The 15,945-nt window shown below is 43.2% G+C and overlaps 1 protein-coding gene across 8 annotated transcripts in view; it reads right to left on the reverse strand.

The window, feature by feature from the left end:
* TSPAN12 (tetraspanin 12) overlaps positions 1–4,681 on the reverse strand; it is a 46,517-nt gene extending 41,836 nt beyond the window's left edge. The window contains exons 1-3 of one of the 8 annotated variants that reach the window (XM_027679123.1): positions 4,575–4,681; positions 4,097–4,233; positions 1,653–1,703 (exon numbers count right to left, since the gene is read on the reverse strand). In XM_027679123.1, coding sequence (XP_027534924.1) covers positions 1,653–1,703; positions 4,097–4,162 — 117 coding nt within the window. In that variant the 5' untranslated portion in view covers positions 4,163–4,233; positions 4,575–4,681. Of the gene's footprint in view, positions 1–1,652; positions 1,704–2,485; positions 2,492–3,679; positions 3,789–4,096; positions 4,234–4,574 lie in introns of those variants that run through there. The other 7 variants (XM_027679116.1, XM_027679117.1, XM_027679120.1 and 4 more) reach the window with 7 other exon arrangements.
* Positions 4,682–15,945: the final 11,264 nt, after the last annotated feature.

Here is a 15,945-nt window from a genome sequence, read left to right on the forward strand (position 1 = left end):
GGTCTCCCCTGAGCCTTCTCTTTTCCAGACTAAACAACCCCAAGTCCCTCAGCCTCCCCTCATAGGACTTGTGCTCCAATCCCTTCACCAGCCTCATTGCTCTTCTCTGGGCCTGCTCCAGCACCTCAATATCCTTCCTGAACTGAGAGGCCCAGAACTGGACACAGTCCTCAAGGTGTGGCCTCACCAGCACTGAGTACAGGGGAAGAATCACTTCCGTGGACCTGTTGGCCACACTGTTCTTGATACAGGCCAGGATCCCATTGGCCTTCCTGGCCATCTGGGCACACTGCTGGCTCATGTTCAGCTTCCTGTCAATCCAAACTCCCAGGTCCCTTTCTGCCTGGCTGCTCTCCAGCCACTCTATCCCCAGCCTGTAGCGCTGCATGGGGTTGTTGTGGCCAAAGCGCAGGACCCGGCACTTGGCCTTGTTGAACCTCATCCCATTGGAATCAAACCACCTCTCCAGCTTGTCCAGGTTCCTCTGCAGAGCCCTCCTGCCTTCCAGCTGACTGACACTCCCCCCCAACTTGGTGTCATCTGCAAATTTGCTAATGGTACACTCAATCCCCTCATGCAGATCATCAGTAAAGATATTAAACAGGATATTGGAGGTAATGGCCTTTGGGAAGGAAGGAAGAAGCAAGAGAAACCATAAAACCTCCAAGATCACACTTGAAGAGAATTACGCATATATGTCTCAAAACAGGAGGTCTGTAAAAATCTTGGAATCACAGCATCACTCTTGTCTTGACCCATCGGGACAGAACCCACCATGCTCAGGAGAAACATGGCTGCACATTTTCAAGGGGCTGATCTAATCTGAACTTCCTGACATCCAGACCATAACCCAGGCTAGTATTTATCCAAGTAAGCACTAACATAAGCAACCAGTAAAACTTTCTGAATGGAAGGAAGAGCGGTGGCAAGGGGAGATCACTGCCCCCATGCCCACACCAGTGGATAAGCACCTACTGCCAGGGGAACTTTTCACAAGAAAACTCTGCCCTATGGGTCATGCTATGATACTCAGAAAAGGCAGCAGTAAAACTTCCACTAAACCAAACAGAAGAAGGTTCAAGCTCTGACAGAGGAAAAGATATGGAAGATTTCACTATAACAAGCAGCTGATAGCAGATTTATATTCAGCCGTTAAATACACATCCAAACAAAACCAGGTAGGGAGCAAAAAGAGGTTATATATGCTCATTCCTCCAAAGAAATCTGATGTAACTGCAATCCATTTAACTACCCAACCACCACACATCCTATTTCTTAACACACAGTTCTGGCAGACTCAGGGTTTTTTTTTCTTACTTGTTTATTTGATTTTAAACAAACCAGTGCATTCATCTGCTTTGCAAAATGTAGAGGACTCCAAATGAACTGGCCAATTTTTCATTTGAATTCCAACACCTTTAATTTTACATACATTATGGAAAACGGATTTAATTCTTTGCAACATCTGTGGTGCAAGTCACCTGCTATATTGGCATGTATTATTTAATTACATAATCACACACTTTGCCACTATAAAGATTTCACTTAACTGCTTGGGTACACTTTCCAGTGTCCAGGCCTCAGCTAGAAAGACTAATTACAGATATTTTTTATATTTCGGAGAAAAGATCAAGAAGTTGCCATTTTCCTACCTGTGACTTGTCATACCACAACAGACTCAAAAGATCCTTTATCCTATACGACTAGGGTGAAAAGAAAAAAAAAAAGACAAAAATATCACATTTTCTAGGTAAGGGTGATCTGAGACGTCATTATTAAAAGGGCAACAAAATCTAAAGAATGGGAAATCATTTCTAGCAATGAATGCTTTAAACCAAATTTAGATATGACTTCAGAAGGAACAAAGTTAACAGCAGCACCACATTGCAGAAGTAATTAGTGCTGTTCCCCTGACAAGCTCAAAGATGATGTGTAGTTCCACGCCTGAGGTCCACAACAGAAACACACGGAAAAAAACAATGAAAAGTAGGAAAGAGCAATCTGACATGGAAAGGAACTTAAAATTCAAGTAAAGTGGGCAGACACATTTAAATCTTCCAGGTGAGACCTTGATCTTCCTAGAGAGGAACTGCTACCCAACACACTAGCCCCCTCCAAAGATAAGGGCAGGAGGACTGAAAAATGGAGCACTCGGCTCCAGCAACAAGCCTCCCATCAACACATTATAGATAACTGACACAGCATGAAGGTATAACCTCATGTGTAATTTAGGTACCACCTAAATGTCTATTTCAGCTATAAACAGCTGTTCCTGAATAATACATCTGATTGGGGCACAGCAGGCAACAAGCACAGAGACCAAGGGAAAAGAGCAGAGGAAGCTTAAGGGGACAAAGACAGCAGTGAGCTAAAGTGCAAATAGGAACTGTTGAGGATAGCTCAAATTAGGCATCATGGAAACCAAAGGAAAGAAACAGAAAAACAGCAGGATATGATGTTTTCAACCATGTAAATGTCCATTCACTCAACTCTCCCAGAATATGTGTAAAAATCCAAAGCTGAACTCAGGTCAGCTGAGCCCAGGCAACCTTCATCTTAAAAGAAAATGTAAGGTTGTAGATTTTGTACAGAATCCAATGAAAACTATGATGATGCTAGAAATAATCACACATCCTTTTCTTTTAATAAAAAAGCTTTCCTGATCTCCTACTAAAGGAGATGTAAGGAAATAATTTATTTTTCATCTCTGTTAAACACAATATACAAAGGTACATACTTTCAACAGATTTTCAGATCCCTTCCATTATATAAAAAGTACCATTCTGTTCAAAATACTGTTTGACAGTTTTTTCTCTCATTCATATTCTGATCCCCACTTAATTTTCAGTAATCATCTCAATTCCAACCCCCCTGCCACAGGCAGGGACACCTTTCACTAAAACAGGTTGCGCAAAGCCCCATCCAGCCTGGCCTTCACTTCCAGGGGTGGAAAGTTCACACCTTTTCTGGGCAACCTGTTCCAGCACCTCACTACTGTCACAGTAAAGAGTTTCTTCCTAATATCTAATATAAACCTACTCTTGCAGTTTGAAGCCATTCCCCCTTGTGCTGCCACTACATGCTCTTGCAAACAATCTCTCTCCATCTTCCTTGTAGGCTCCTTTCAGGTACTGTAAGGCTGCAATTAGGTCATCCCAAAGCCTTCTCTTTCTAGGCTGAAAAATCCCGATTATCTCACCCCTTTCTCATAGAAGAGGTGCTCCATCTCTCTGATCAACTTGGTGGCCCTCTTTGGGACTCACTCCAACAGGTCAATCTCCCTCCTATGTTGAGGACCCCAGAGCTCAGTGTAGGTGGAAAAAAACTCCAATATATAAACTAGGCTTGGTCCCAGCCCATGTATTATCCCTGCATCATTCAAATCTACAGCACTTCAGGAGTAAGAAATAGTGAACAGGTGTAGGATGTTACGCCTTTTGCCCTTTGTTCTCTTACCCTTATCCTGCACAAATCTCAACTATTCAGGTGAAAGAGATTGCATTTGGTGCAAGTGAGTGAGGACTCTCAGCAATATCCAACTTGCTGTTTCTTCAGAGCTCTGAAAGTTTAAGGAACAAGTGTTGATCACATCCACCTGTGCTGGAGAGCAAGAAACCCTGCTGCTATAAATACAGCTTTGACTGAAATCCTCAAAACAAAAGAAATGGGCCTTGCCTACCAGTGAGGATCTGGCCACTGAATGCAGAAAAAAGAATTTGGGCAAGGCCTGAGCAGAGTAGATGGCTTCTGGAGTTCATCTCGGGTCACAGAATTCCTCTGAAACTCACCTAGTCAGGAAGCCACAGCACCCATGAATATTCCCCTCTTTACATACTACAGGTGCACAAATTCACGCATGTAACGAACACTAATCCAATTTTACTTCCAGCTGGTTTCCAAAGGCATTTTGTTGCCTCCCCCAGTGATCAGTACTCCCTTACGGGAGCTGCCTGGCACGGGGCCAAAAGGGCACGAAGACGGCACCTCCTGCCCCCCGCCCAGCGCGGGGAGCCCGCGGACAGGGCCGGCCGTGCTCGCCCTGCGCCCCCGGGACGGCACCTGCCCGGCCCGGCCCGGCCCGCGCCGCTGCACTCACCCAGAAGAGCAGGTTGAGGGCGTAGAGCAGGCAGCGCAGGCACTTCACCGAGTCCTCCCTGGCCATGGCGAGCCCCCGCGGGACACAGCCCCATCCTCTCACCACATCCTCCCTCCCGAGGCCGGGCCGCCGGCACCCTGCAGGGGAAGAGGCGGAGAGGGACCGGCGAGTCCGCCTTGCCGAGGGACCGGCGCGCAGGTGGAGGCTGCGGAGCCGCGCCGAGCCCGGACCGGCCGCGCCCCTCGGGGACCCTGGCAGCCTCCCCTCCCCTCCCGCCCCACCCGGAGACAGCGACGGGCGAGCTTTACGCATAAAAATAACAAAGCTGCGGGCAAGGAAGAACCTGCCGGCCACCCCAGCGGCAGAGCGGGGCTGAATGCAGCGGAGACACGGCCCGGAGGGCGCCGGCTCCGTCCCAGCCCGGCAGGGACGCGCTGCCCCGGGGAGGGAGGGCGGCCGGGGTACAGCGGCCACTTACCGCCCGGGCGCCCCCCGCACTCACTCGCTCCGGCGAGGGCTCATGGGGCCGGGGCGCGGCAGCACAGCGCGGAGCCGCGGCGCCCATGCCCTGCAGCGGACGCGGGAGAAGGTCCGGTCCCGGGACTGCCCCGGCCCCGCCGCCCCGCCCGCAGCGCTCCCACAGCCCGCGGCAGTACCGCGCATGCGCCGCGCGCGCGGCCCTAGTGCCGCCGGGCTCGAGCAGCCCCGGAGATGGGGGTCTCGCACCACCCGTGCCCCTGCTGCGGGGCTGCTGCGGGGCTGGTGGCCTTTTCTCCTTCAGGGAGGATCTTCAGCAATGGGCTGAGCGGAGCTCAGCGACACGAAAGCCCCTTTTTTCTTGGCACGTTGGCCCAGGGTGGCCAATGCCACACGAAACGCATTTGCGAGGTTTCAGGTGCATCTCACAAGTTTTCAGCGCTTTTGCGTCGGAAATTAAACTCTGCCAACATCGAACTGAATCTGGTCAATTAACAGCCCGGCACCCGCTCCCCACCGTTAAACAGCAAATATCGAAGCACAACCATATTGGAGATACATTATTCCAGAAATGGCCAAAATCTGCAGTTATTTTTTAGGCAAAATGGCTGTTGATTTGCTCAGTAATGTGCATGGTACGTACAGATGCCACGACTGAGCTGAAAAAATCATCATCCTTCTTCTGAAATCCATTAAAGTGTGTGTGCATCTGGTGATCAGGGTGGGATTTTCATAGAATCATGGAATGGGTTGGGTTGGAAGGGACCTTGCAGCTCATCTCGTTCCAACCCTCCTGCCATGGGCAGGGACACCTTTCACTGCTCAGAGCCCCATCCAGCTTGGCCTTGAACACTTCAGGGATGGGGTATCCACAACTTCCCTGGGCAACCTGTTTCAGTGCCTCACCACCCTCATAGTAAAGATTTTTTTTCTTAATATCTAATCTAAAGCTACTCTCTTTATTTAATTTCTCACTGATGTTTGTATTGTTACAATGTGTGTATGTGTGTATATGTATTTTTTTCAAAAGGAAAACTTATAGTTTAAAGCATAGAATTACATGCAGATTAGCAAAGAATTTTCCCTTAATATGCATAAACATGTTGCAGTGCCAGCATCACAAAAATTAGAAGAAAATATCCTGAAAAATGTTTTTTAACTAGAACAGGAAAATGGTCATGAGTTCATGTTATACAAAGATTGTTTTAACAAGTTCTAATGAAAGCTGAGAAAGAGGAAAAAAGATGTAATGGATAAAATCTAGCTCTTGGAAGGCCAAAGAAAAATCTGTTTCTTGAAGAACAAGAAACAATGACTTGGAAAAAAACACACACAAAGTCCAGATATTCAAATGCTTATCACTGAAGCTGCTGGTGGAATCTCAATTCAGCTTTAATATCACTGTTTCATGCCATTAGTAGTGAACTACGGCAGACAGATTCTTCAGGTGTATTTATCCGTCCTTAAAAAGAAAGTAAAATGGACATGGATGGACATAAAATACCATGCAACCGGGATTTTATGCCAAATTTATACAAGTAAAAATGGTAGTAAAGTTAAAAATACTCAAAAATATTGCAGAAATATGGTGTGTGAAGATTTTTGTTCCTTGAAATTTGTTAAGCTTTAACTGCTATTTTGATCCTCTTTTGTGAAATCAAGGGCCTCTTCAGGAAGTGTAGTATCCACACTTAAAATCTTCAGTGAGTATCGATAATTCCATAACTAAATAAGGCAAACTGAGCTACAACTGTTAGAAGGTGACATTGTACATCCACTGTGCTGTTTACATACCATTCATTCCTTTTATTACTGAAGACTTCACATGAACACAGTCAGTGAGACAGATCTTGAACAGGTATGGTATTTTCAGTGAACCCATGCCAGTTTACAAAAACAGTGTCAGTTTACAACTGAGCTCCAGCCTTAGCTGAGGACAATTCAGTCTGTTCTAAACCAACATAAAAATAACTGAGGTTGTGTTTGTGTTCTTGATTGTTCCTTGGAAGACAGCAAATCACCTGGGCAAAGTTTTATAAAAAATCCACTTCAAAAATATTTATTTATCTTACACATTTCTTTGAACATGCCTAAAATAGCAAATGAGAAGTTTTCTTACTTGTTTCAGATATTTTTTGGCTTAGAGTAAAACTATTCCTTAAGTGCAATAAGAAAATCAAGGAAAGGAAAAAGAAAACCAGTCACTGAGACATCTTACATATTAAAAATCCTGCTAAAAATGACACTTCAAGATTTCATGTCTCTGATTTTTCATTCTTTGAGGTCTTTGGTCATAAGATGCTCTCAGACTAGTTTTTAAACATTCTGTTGCAACAACTCCGTCACAAACATAAAGAAGGTCACCTAGTTGTTAAACAATTTTTCTGTCATTTTGTTGTTAACTAAATCATTAGCTGTCCATAGGAGATTTTGCTCAAAACCCGAAGTAAACAGGTCCTATTTATGAATGTCTGCCAAATACTATAGGGCCCAGAGGAAGGTCCCTTTGGAATTCTGCTTTCTACCAGGCTGTCAAACTTTGTGAAATTTCCATGATGTCAACACTGGGAAAGAAATACACAGGCAGTTCCCATGTATTCAAAACAGTAACTAAACTGAAAGTACTAGTTAATGACCCAAAATAATAAAAAAAACCAGGGAAGCTGCTATGCTCCTTCAGTACATACTCTTTTGTTTTTCTTTAAACTAAATTCTTCAGACTGTATTTAGGGCAAGTCAAGGGAATATTTTTTACAAACAGAAGTCTAATGGTGAAGCTCTTTGTAAGTTTTTGAAATATGTGTTTGCTGTTAGCAAGTAATGCTTCTTTACTGCACAGAGACTTACAAGCATGGAAAGCCTTGTGGTTTGGTATTTTCTGCTTGGATTCTCTCATGCCTAATAAACTACAATTTGAGAAGCTTTTTCTTCTGTGACAGGACACCCACAATAACTTTCTAATATGAATTCTGTAGAGTTTAAATAAAGTATTCATGATACCATATTTCCATCAATGACAGAGGAGGGGGATGGAGATGCAATTAACTCCAATAATCTCTTTTTCCTCTGCTTATCTGCCTGTTTTAATTTGATGTATGTAACCTTAATATCTGTAAGTTAGCTCCTCTTTGTCAAATGTGCTTGAAAGTGGCCGACAGGTTCAAAAGCTATTATAAGGGTGTGAATGAAGTTTGCATGAATACTACAGTTTGATCCCATAAGGCCTTCCTCATCAGGAAACCTGACTAAAAGAGGAGTGGATATTAAAGACACCCATCCAGCACATAGCTTTAAGTGTCTTTAATTTAAACTATGTGATCAAGTGGAATAGCATTAGGCATGCATGTAGATTTATAGGTGATAATTGCCTGATAATATTTGGCAGGAAACCTTATCACTGAAAAAAGTAATGAGTTAAAGTAATGTCCTTTTATATGCCACCATAACATTTAAAATTACTCAGATGAGTACTGAACAGAGGAACATACACGTGGATATGCTTTGGCACATATTCATTTTAATTCTCTGTAGTGTCTACTCAACTTGGTCTACTCTGATTAGCAAATTGTTCACAGACAGATTTATTTCCAAGATTTTAGTATAAGCTAGAAATATGTTTGGTAGCACTGTAGCAATTCTTAATGAGTTAATATTTTTTTCCAGCCACATGGTCTGTTAGATGTGGAATTTTCTGTGACTCTTTTAGTTTGCATGGCATTTGTAAAGTTTCAAGGATACTTAAGTAATTCCTTTTTATACATAGCTTTTTAATTGCAAGCCCCTGCCAGGTATGGCCTGGGCAGGCAAGTTCTGTAACTGGCCTCTGTCTGTAATGAGTAATTTGTGTGCCTAACTGTGCCAACACTGAACTCAGGATGGATTTCTAAAGCTAGCTGGTGGCTTGTCAGTGTCTCAGGTAGGCATCTCATCACTTGGTCTTGCTTTCTCAGTCTGTTACTTGAATTGTAATGGTATTCTGTACTTTGGTACTATGTGATTAGCTTAGTTCTTTCTCAGCTTTGCTGTGGATCTGTCTTCTGCTCAACCTAGACTCAGACTTACTTTCCTTCTTTTTGCTCTTTGAGCAAAAAGGGCTCCTAGAGCCCTTCTCTCCATGTTTTCATTTTTCTTTGCTTTGTACCCTTCTCTGGGGTCTGGTTTGCCTTGTTTTTAAGCTTGGTTCTTGCCTGGTCCTCAACACTGGTTACAACTGTCTGCCCAACAAATATGACAGGTCAAGGGCAGGACGGAGGTTTGATTAAGAACAAAATTATGAGATACATAAATATCCACTTTTAAAATGCATGTTTGTAACAGGACTCAGCATTGCTACCATGAGGTAAAAGTGCCCTTCTTTCTTTTGAAATAAAGACATCAAAAGACACCAACTTCTTGGTTTTACTTAAACATGAAAATAACAGTCTGGAATAAGGTAGCACTTGAAATAAATAAAATAGAGAAGACTAGCAAGATTAAGAGATTAAAATCATAGTCTTGAAAACACTCTGGCTTAATAGACTCTCGCAAAAGGTCTTCCCTGCTTCCTAAGCCAGGAACTTTCCCGGGCTGCCTGAATTGAAACAACACTTCAGCAGATTGTTTTCTTTTGGTGGGATCTAGGACAATTTTCCATCTTTCTATCATTTTCAGAGGCTTTGCTGCAGAGTCCAGGATGAATAAATCCCTGAGCAACATGGTCTGACCTCACAGCTGGCCCCTTCCAGCCTGAGTTACTCTCTAGACCTGTTTCTGCCTACTTCCTTTCTTTCTCCTCTCTTGGCCATCAGTGTCCCTCTGGAAGCTCCTCAGGGTCACACTTAGACTGGGGAGCAATATCCTCCTTCTTACATGACTGGAGGACAGCAGCAGCAGTGACAAGGCAAACAAGCGTCCTTCTTATGCTGGGGAGCCCAGAGCTGTACACAGTACTATGTATGGGGTCTCACCAGAGCAAAGTAGAGGGGCAGGATCACCACCATCCTCAGCCACACTCCTTTTGAAGCAGCCCATGATACATTTGGCTTTCTGAGCTGCAGGCATACACTGCCAGGTCATGTTGAGCTTCTTGTCCACCAACACACCCAAGTCTTTCTCCTCAAGGGCTGCTCTCGATTCATTCTCTGCCCAACCTGTATTTGTGCTTGGGATCTCCCTGACCCAGGTATAGGACCTTGCACTTGGTCTTGTTGAGCTTCATGTGGTTTGCACAGGCCCACCTCTCAAGCCTTCTAAGTTTCAGTCCCTTGTCAGTGATCTTCAGAGTCCTGTTTACTACAGTCCACACTTCATTTTCAGGCACAAAAGGGGATTTTCTGTGAGCAAAGAGCATACTTTATTATCTGTGATGTGCCAACACTGCTGGTTATCAAGGTTGTGTGACACTTCTTATCGTAAAGCTCTAGTGCTATAGGGAAATACAAAGGAGATCCCATCGCTAGACAGTAGCTGCTTTGGTGAACTGTAGTCATTCTCCTCTGCAAAGTTCCTGTGTGGCAAGTTTCTTTAACCACATTTTTCCCAGTGGTTATTTTCTTTTCTCTTTTCATTGTCTGGCTTGAGATCTCACAGACTGATTTGCAGAAATGCTTAAACAGTCACAACTCTATCTGAAGCTACGGGGAACTGCCCTTTAAAAATATGAAATGTAACCCATTGTGAACTAGTCAGATGGATCAGCTTGAATTCCCAGATACTTGTACATCCTGAGTTTCCCAGCTGTAGGGTGGAGATGATAAAACTCCATTCTTTCAGGGAAATGTTGTGGAGAGGAATGTTTGTGAAACACGTGTGTTATGAGAGTCACAAAACAGGCCAGCAGGAAATGTATGGCTGTCCTCACAGTTGAAATGGAATAGTGGGAAGTAAATAGACCACATGCTGAATGAAGCTAAAAGAATATACTAAAAAGCTCATTCTTTAAACATAATGAAACAGGGGTCAAGGAGAAAAATGTGTATGACTGTATAACTAAAGCCGGCATCATAATTTAATAAGGGAATAAAGATTCACAGAAATCTTTAACTCAGACATTTCCTTATTTTTCAGTGTTTGATAAATTATTTCTTAGGGCAGTTTTTCTTTGGGAAAGTCAGGGTACATACAAAATAGATTTTTATAGAAGATTCTCTTGCTAGCTAAGGTGAATATGCTGCTCTGCATGTAGTTGTCCTTCAGTACAGAGTTACTGTTACACCCTGTTGTCCCATCTAATTACACATACCCTTAAAGGATTCAGAGCTCAAGTCTGATTAAGAATTAGCAGAGAACTTACTAGATATGGTGAAGTAAAATCTGTTGTTAAATAATCATCAGTTTACTTGTGGCCTTACAGAGAGGGGACAACTTTTCCCTTCTTTCCACTTGTTTCACCTTCTCCCTTTTTTCTCCTTATCCCTCTTTGAATCTCCGCTTTTTCTTTCTCCTCTTCTAAACATCTTCTACTTCTAAATCTGTTTTTTCTTCTTTATTTCAGTACCTTGTCCAGATTCTTCTCAGCATTGAGATACAGATAAAGAAATGTCAAAGGTGAGGCTGTGTCTGGATCACTGTCATGGTTCAGGAATTTTCCCATTTAGTACTCCCACTAAAAAAACCATGTGCCACCACTCCCTTCTCCCCCTCCAATGAGAGGCACAAAAGGCAAAGATCACATGTTGAAATAAGAACAATTTACTGGAAACAGCAATGAGATAAGAAAATGAACAGTTACAGCAACAATATTAATAACAAAATGTATAAAACCAATAAATTATTTACAAGGAAAAACTGACAGTAAACAAATATAGGACTGTTCCACCTCCCATGTTTTTTCCACCGATGGAATGTCATACAGAATCACAGAATCAACTAGGTTGGAAAAGACCTCTGAGATCATCAAGTCCAACCTTTGACCTAGCACCACCTTGTCAACTAGACCATGGCACTAAGTGCCACATCCAGTCTCATCTTAAATACCTCCAGGGACAGTGAATCCACCACCTCCTTGCGTAATCCCATTCCAATGTCTGATCACTCTCTCTGTAAAGAATTTCTTCCTAATATCCAACCTAAACCTCCCCTGGCACAGCTTAAGACCATGCCCTCTTGTCCTACTGCTGGTTGCCTGGGAGAAGAGACTGACGCCCACTTGGCTACAACCTCCTTTCAGGGAGTTGTAGAGAGTGATGAGGTCTCCCCTGAGCCTTCTCTTCTCCAGGCTAAACAACCTCAGCTCCCTCAGCCGCTCCTCATAGGACTTGTGCTCCAATCCCTTCCCCAGCCTCCTTCCTTTGATAGAACGCTCTTCTCCTCCAAAGCAGAGAGTCTCACTTTCCCTTGCCCCTTGCAATGACCTGAGGTGGTATGAATACCAGCAGAGTCCTGGTCACGCCCCCTCCTACCTATTGCAAAACAATTATACACAGTCCTGGCTGAAACCAGGACAATCACTTACACCTCAGTCTTCAGATGACGAAGCCTGGAGCTACAATGTGTGAGATGCCTTAACACAAATGGTGTTCCCTTCTCCTTGGATCTGAAAGCCCCCCTAGATGGCTCACAGTTCCCGTGAAAATTGCTGCTGAAACTGTCATTGGAGGCTTGAATGAGATGCAGGAGAAAGAAGGACACAGAAATGACAGAGATGAGTAGAAATACAAGACATTAAGAATAGGTAAGATAAAGGAGAATGTAAAAAATCTGAAGAATGATGGAGAGATGCTGAGGCTTGAAAAACAAAACTAGAAGACATCTGAACTGTACATTACTATTACAAAGTCTGGCAGGACATATGAAGTGAAGATGCTTTAGACTGAAGCCCTTCGGAGAAGGAGAGAAAAGTAAGTTGTCTGGCTACAATTTTCTTCATGCCAAAAAAGTTTTTTTTCCATATCAAAAGACACAGATTTTACCATGACTTTTTACCTCTGATGTGTCATAACTAGATCCCTGTCAGACAAAGATATATGCCTGCCAAGATGCTTATCTAAACAGAAAAATCATAAAAAGGCATGAAGAATCTTTGTGAGAAGGATGACTCTCAATGCATCTTTTCTTTTACTCAATATCTTAAATTGTCAAATGTCAGGTTTCAGTTGCTCTGAACTTATGTCTGGAAGAAGTGAACATATTTAAGTACCTAATCCAAAACTGGTTTTCTCCACAGAATGATGAGTGAGACCAGGGTTACTACCATGTCTTTCCTTCACGTTGTAGTCAGTCTCACAATTCAGCAATATGAAGGATTCTTCACTGTAGTGGGTTAACCCTGACTGGACACCAGGTACTCACTACAGCTGCTCTCTCACTCCCTTCTGAAACTGGACAGAGGAGAGAAAAAAAAACAGCGAAGGATTCATGAGTTGAGATAACAGTTGTGAGAGGTCAGTTACTGATCACCTTCACGGGCAAAACAGACTCAAAGTGGGCATATTACTTAAATTATTACTAACAGGATAAGAGCCAAAGAGTGAGAAATAAAATAATCTTTAAAACACCTTTCCCCCACCCCTCCTTCCTTCAATGTGTTCCCTTCTCCCCCCAGTGGTGCAGGGGGATGGGAATGGGGGTTACAGTCAGTTGTTTTTTCTGCCGCTGCTCAGGGAGAGGAGTCCTTCCCCTGCTCCTGTGGGGTCCCTCCCATGGGAGACAGTCCTTGATGGACCTCTCAGATGTGAGTCCATCCCTTGGGCAACAGTTCTTCCCAAACTGCTGTCCCGTGGGTCACTCCTCCATGGGGTGCAGTCCTTCACAAATGACCTGTACCAGCACAGGTCCCCCACAGGGGCCTACCTGGGAAAAACCTGCTCCAGCGTGGGCTTTCTTCTCCACGGGCTGCAGGTCTCCGACAGGACCCTGCTCCATCTTGGGCCTCCCACAGGGTCACAGCCTCCTTCATGCATCCACCTGCTCCAGCATGGGCTCCTCCATGGGCTGCAGGTGGGTCTCTGCACCCCAATGGTCCTCCATGGGCTGCAGGGGCACAGCTGCTCCACCATGGTCTGCACCACGGGCTGCAGGGGCCTCAGCTCCAGGGCCTGGAGCATCTCCTGCCCCTTCTTCTGTACTGACCTTGGTGTCTACTTTGTTGTTCCCATCTTCTGACTCCGCTCTTCCCTGGCTGGAATTCTTTCCATGCAATACCTTTCTGTTCTTAAACATGTTATCGTGGAGGCGTTACCATTACTCCTGATTGGCTTGGCCTTGGCCAGCAGCAGGAAGCCCGTCCTGGAGCCACCGGACAGGGGAAGCTTCTAGCAGCTTCTAACAGAAGCCACCCCTGTAGCCCCCCCCCGCTACCAAAACCCAGCCACAAACCCCCACTACATTCACGTAAGATGTTAGGCTAATATCATGAGAGTCAGAAAGTAAGTAACTTTCATTAAAGTCAGAATCAGAAATGACCTTTCATGGGACAGTGGATGACTGCGACTTCCTCACCATTTTTTTTCTACTTCCTGCATATTATCTGAACTAGGCTGCTTGTGCTCTAAATCTGAGCCATCTCTGTGCTAGTGTTTTATAATTAGTATTCTGCATAGCCTCTGATTTTTCCTTGAAGCCTCGATATGCTTGGTGTAAGACAAACAGCAATACTTCATAAATATATACAGCAGAAATATTGTACAGCTCATTATTTTCACAAGAACTTGTAATCTCAAGTATTTTGAATTGTAAGTTGCCATCTGAGAATGTATGGCATTTATTTGTTGAAATTCCATCACAAAGAGTCTCTTTATAATACCTTTCCTAAATGTAGCCCGTTTTTCAAGTGAGTGAATTGGCTTCTTGTCATGTAAACAATGTGTTATTGAAATGTTGATGCATTACTCCCATGGACCAAACACCCTGGTGAGGGAGGGTGCTGGATTGGATTTGCAATGCAGACAAAAGCATGCAGAACTGGACTGCCACTCACTGGTGCAGGACATCATCAGTTCTTTTGCCACTACCCATTGGCATTGACATGGCTGAACACAGCTACAGCATCCACCAGATAAGATAAATTGGGCACAAACAGAGGTACAGAACTGCTGTACAACTTTAGTATCACATCCCATCAATGCCAGAGTGAGTATATATATAGACTTTGTAGGTAATTCTGAAAAATACAGATAGGAAGCCAAATGCCTTAAAGCTCAATTTTGTCCAACACCAAAACACCATTGTTAAAGAGAAGTGACTGCTCTGAGCTATCACATCAGAGACTTGGAAACTTACTTACTGTCATTTATCCATGATTTTCCATGGAAGATGTTAAAATGGCATTACAATCCCAGGGGATTGCTTATCAAAGAACACTTACTTCAGTACTACAGCACTGGGATGCTTTTGATAGCTATGACATGCCTTAATTTAAATTTGTTCTCTGTTTGCACCACACTAGTATGTATCAGCTCTTCTTTTTCAGGATCAAAGGATATCTTACTGCATATCATAAACTCATTGAATCTATATTTGTAAATAAAGCATTTGTTCCACAGGACCAGGTGTCCTTGAACCACTACAATGAACAGCTCTGCAGGAGGTGTCCTAAATGTACTTAAGGCTCCAGTGAATGATGAAAATGTGACTTATCTGTTAAGTGTCCTGGGAACAACTTGTTATGGACTATAAAGCAGTAGAAAAAGTGCACACAATGGTATTCCCTGAGCTGAATCACAAATCTAATTAGACTCTCATAAAATGGCTTATTCGAGACTGAAAAATTGCTGGACTGATTACAAAGTTTGCTTTATAGATTAAAACGCTAGTTTAATAGCCATAGTTCTCATTGTGTATGAACTACTTCTTTATGCACTTTGTTGTACAGATATTGATTGCTTTGGCTTTTATGTAATATATAATTATTATTTATATTTAAATTTATAATTATTAATTTATATAATAATTAATTTATAATTATTAATTATGTAATATATAATTGCTGCTACTTTTGCAAATGAGACCTGCCTCAGGTAACCTTTTTAGCCTGTCATTTCCTTTTCCTTTTATTTTTAAAGAATGAAAAAGAAGTCAGTCTGTTTTCCAAGTTAGAATTCATTTTCAGGCTTATTAGCAGCCGAATACCCAGACTGCTATTCATGTTTCCTAATTATTGAAAACATTTAGTTCAATGCAGTAAGTCTTTAAAAGTAGAAGCAGAACAAATTATACACGCAGCAATATTTTAGACACAAAACTGATTAAAATACTAAAAGACCTTCCGGGGACACTTCTGGGGACATCTTACATTTGTTAGGAGCTACTGGATCTGGGAGACAAGCAAAAAAGAACTTCATCTGTGTGCCATCGTGACAACAACTTCATGGTACTGGTGCTACAATGATCAGGACTAGCCACAGTGTCACAGTGAGCAGCAAGAACATCCTTTCCAGTTTCTGGGATTTGGGATG

The sequence above is a fragment of the Neopelma chrysocephalum genome, unplaced genomic scaffold (assembly GCF_003984885.1).
Source record: "Neopelma chrysocephalum unplaced genomic scaffold, ASM398488v2 Primary Assembly neopelma1_45, whole genome shotgun sequence".
Classification (NCBI taxonomy): Eukaryota; Metazoa; Chordata; class Aves; order Passeriformes; family Pipridae; genus Neopelma; species Neopelma chrysocephalum.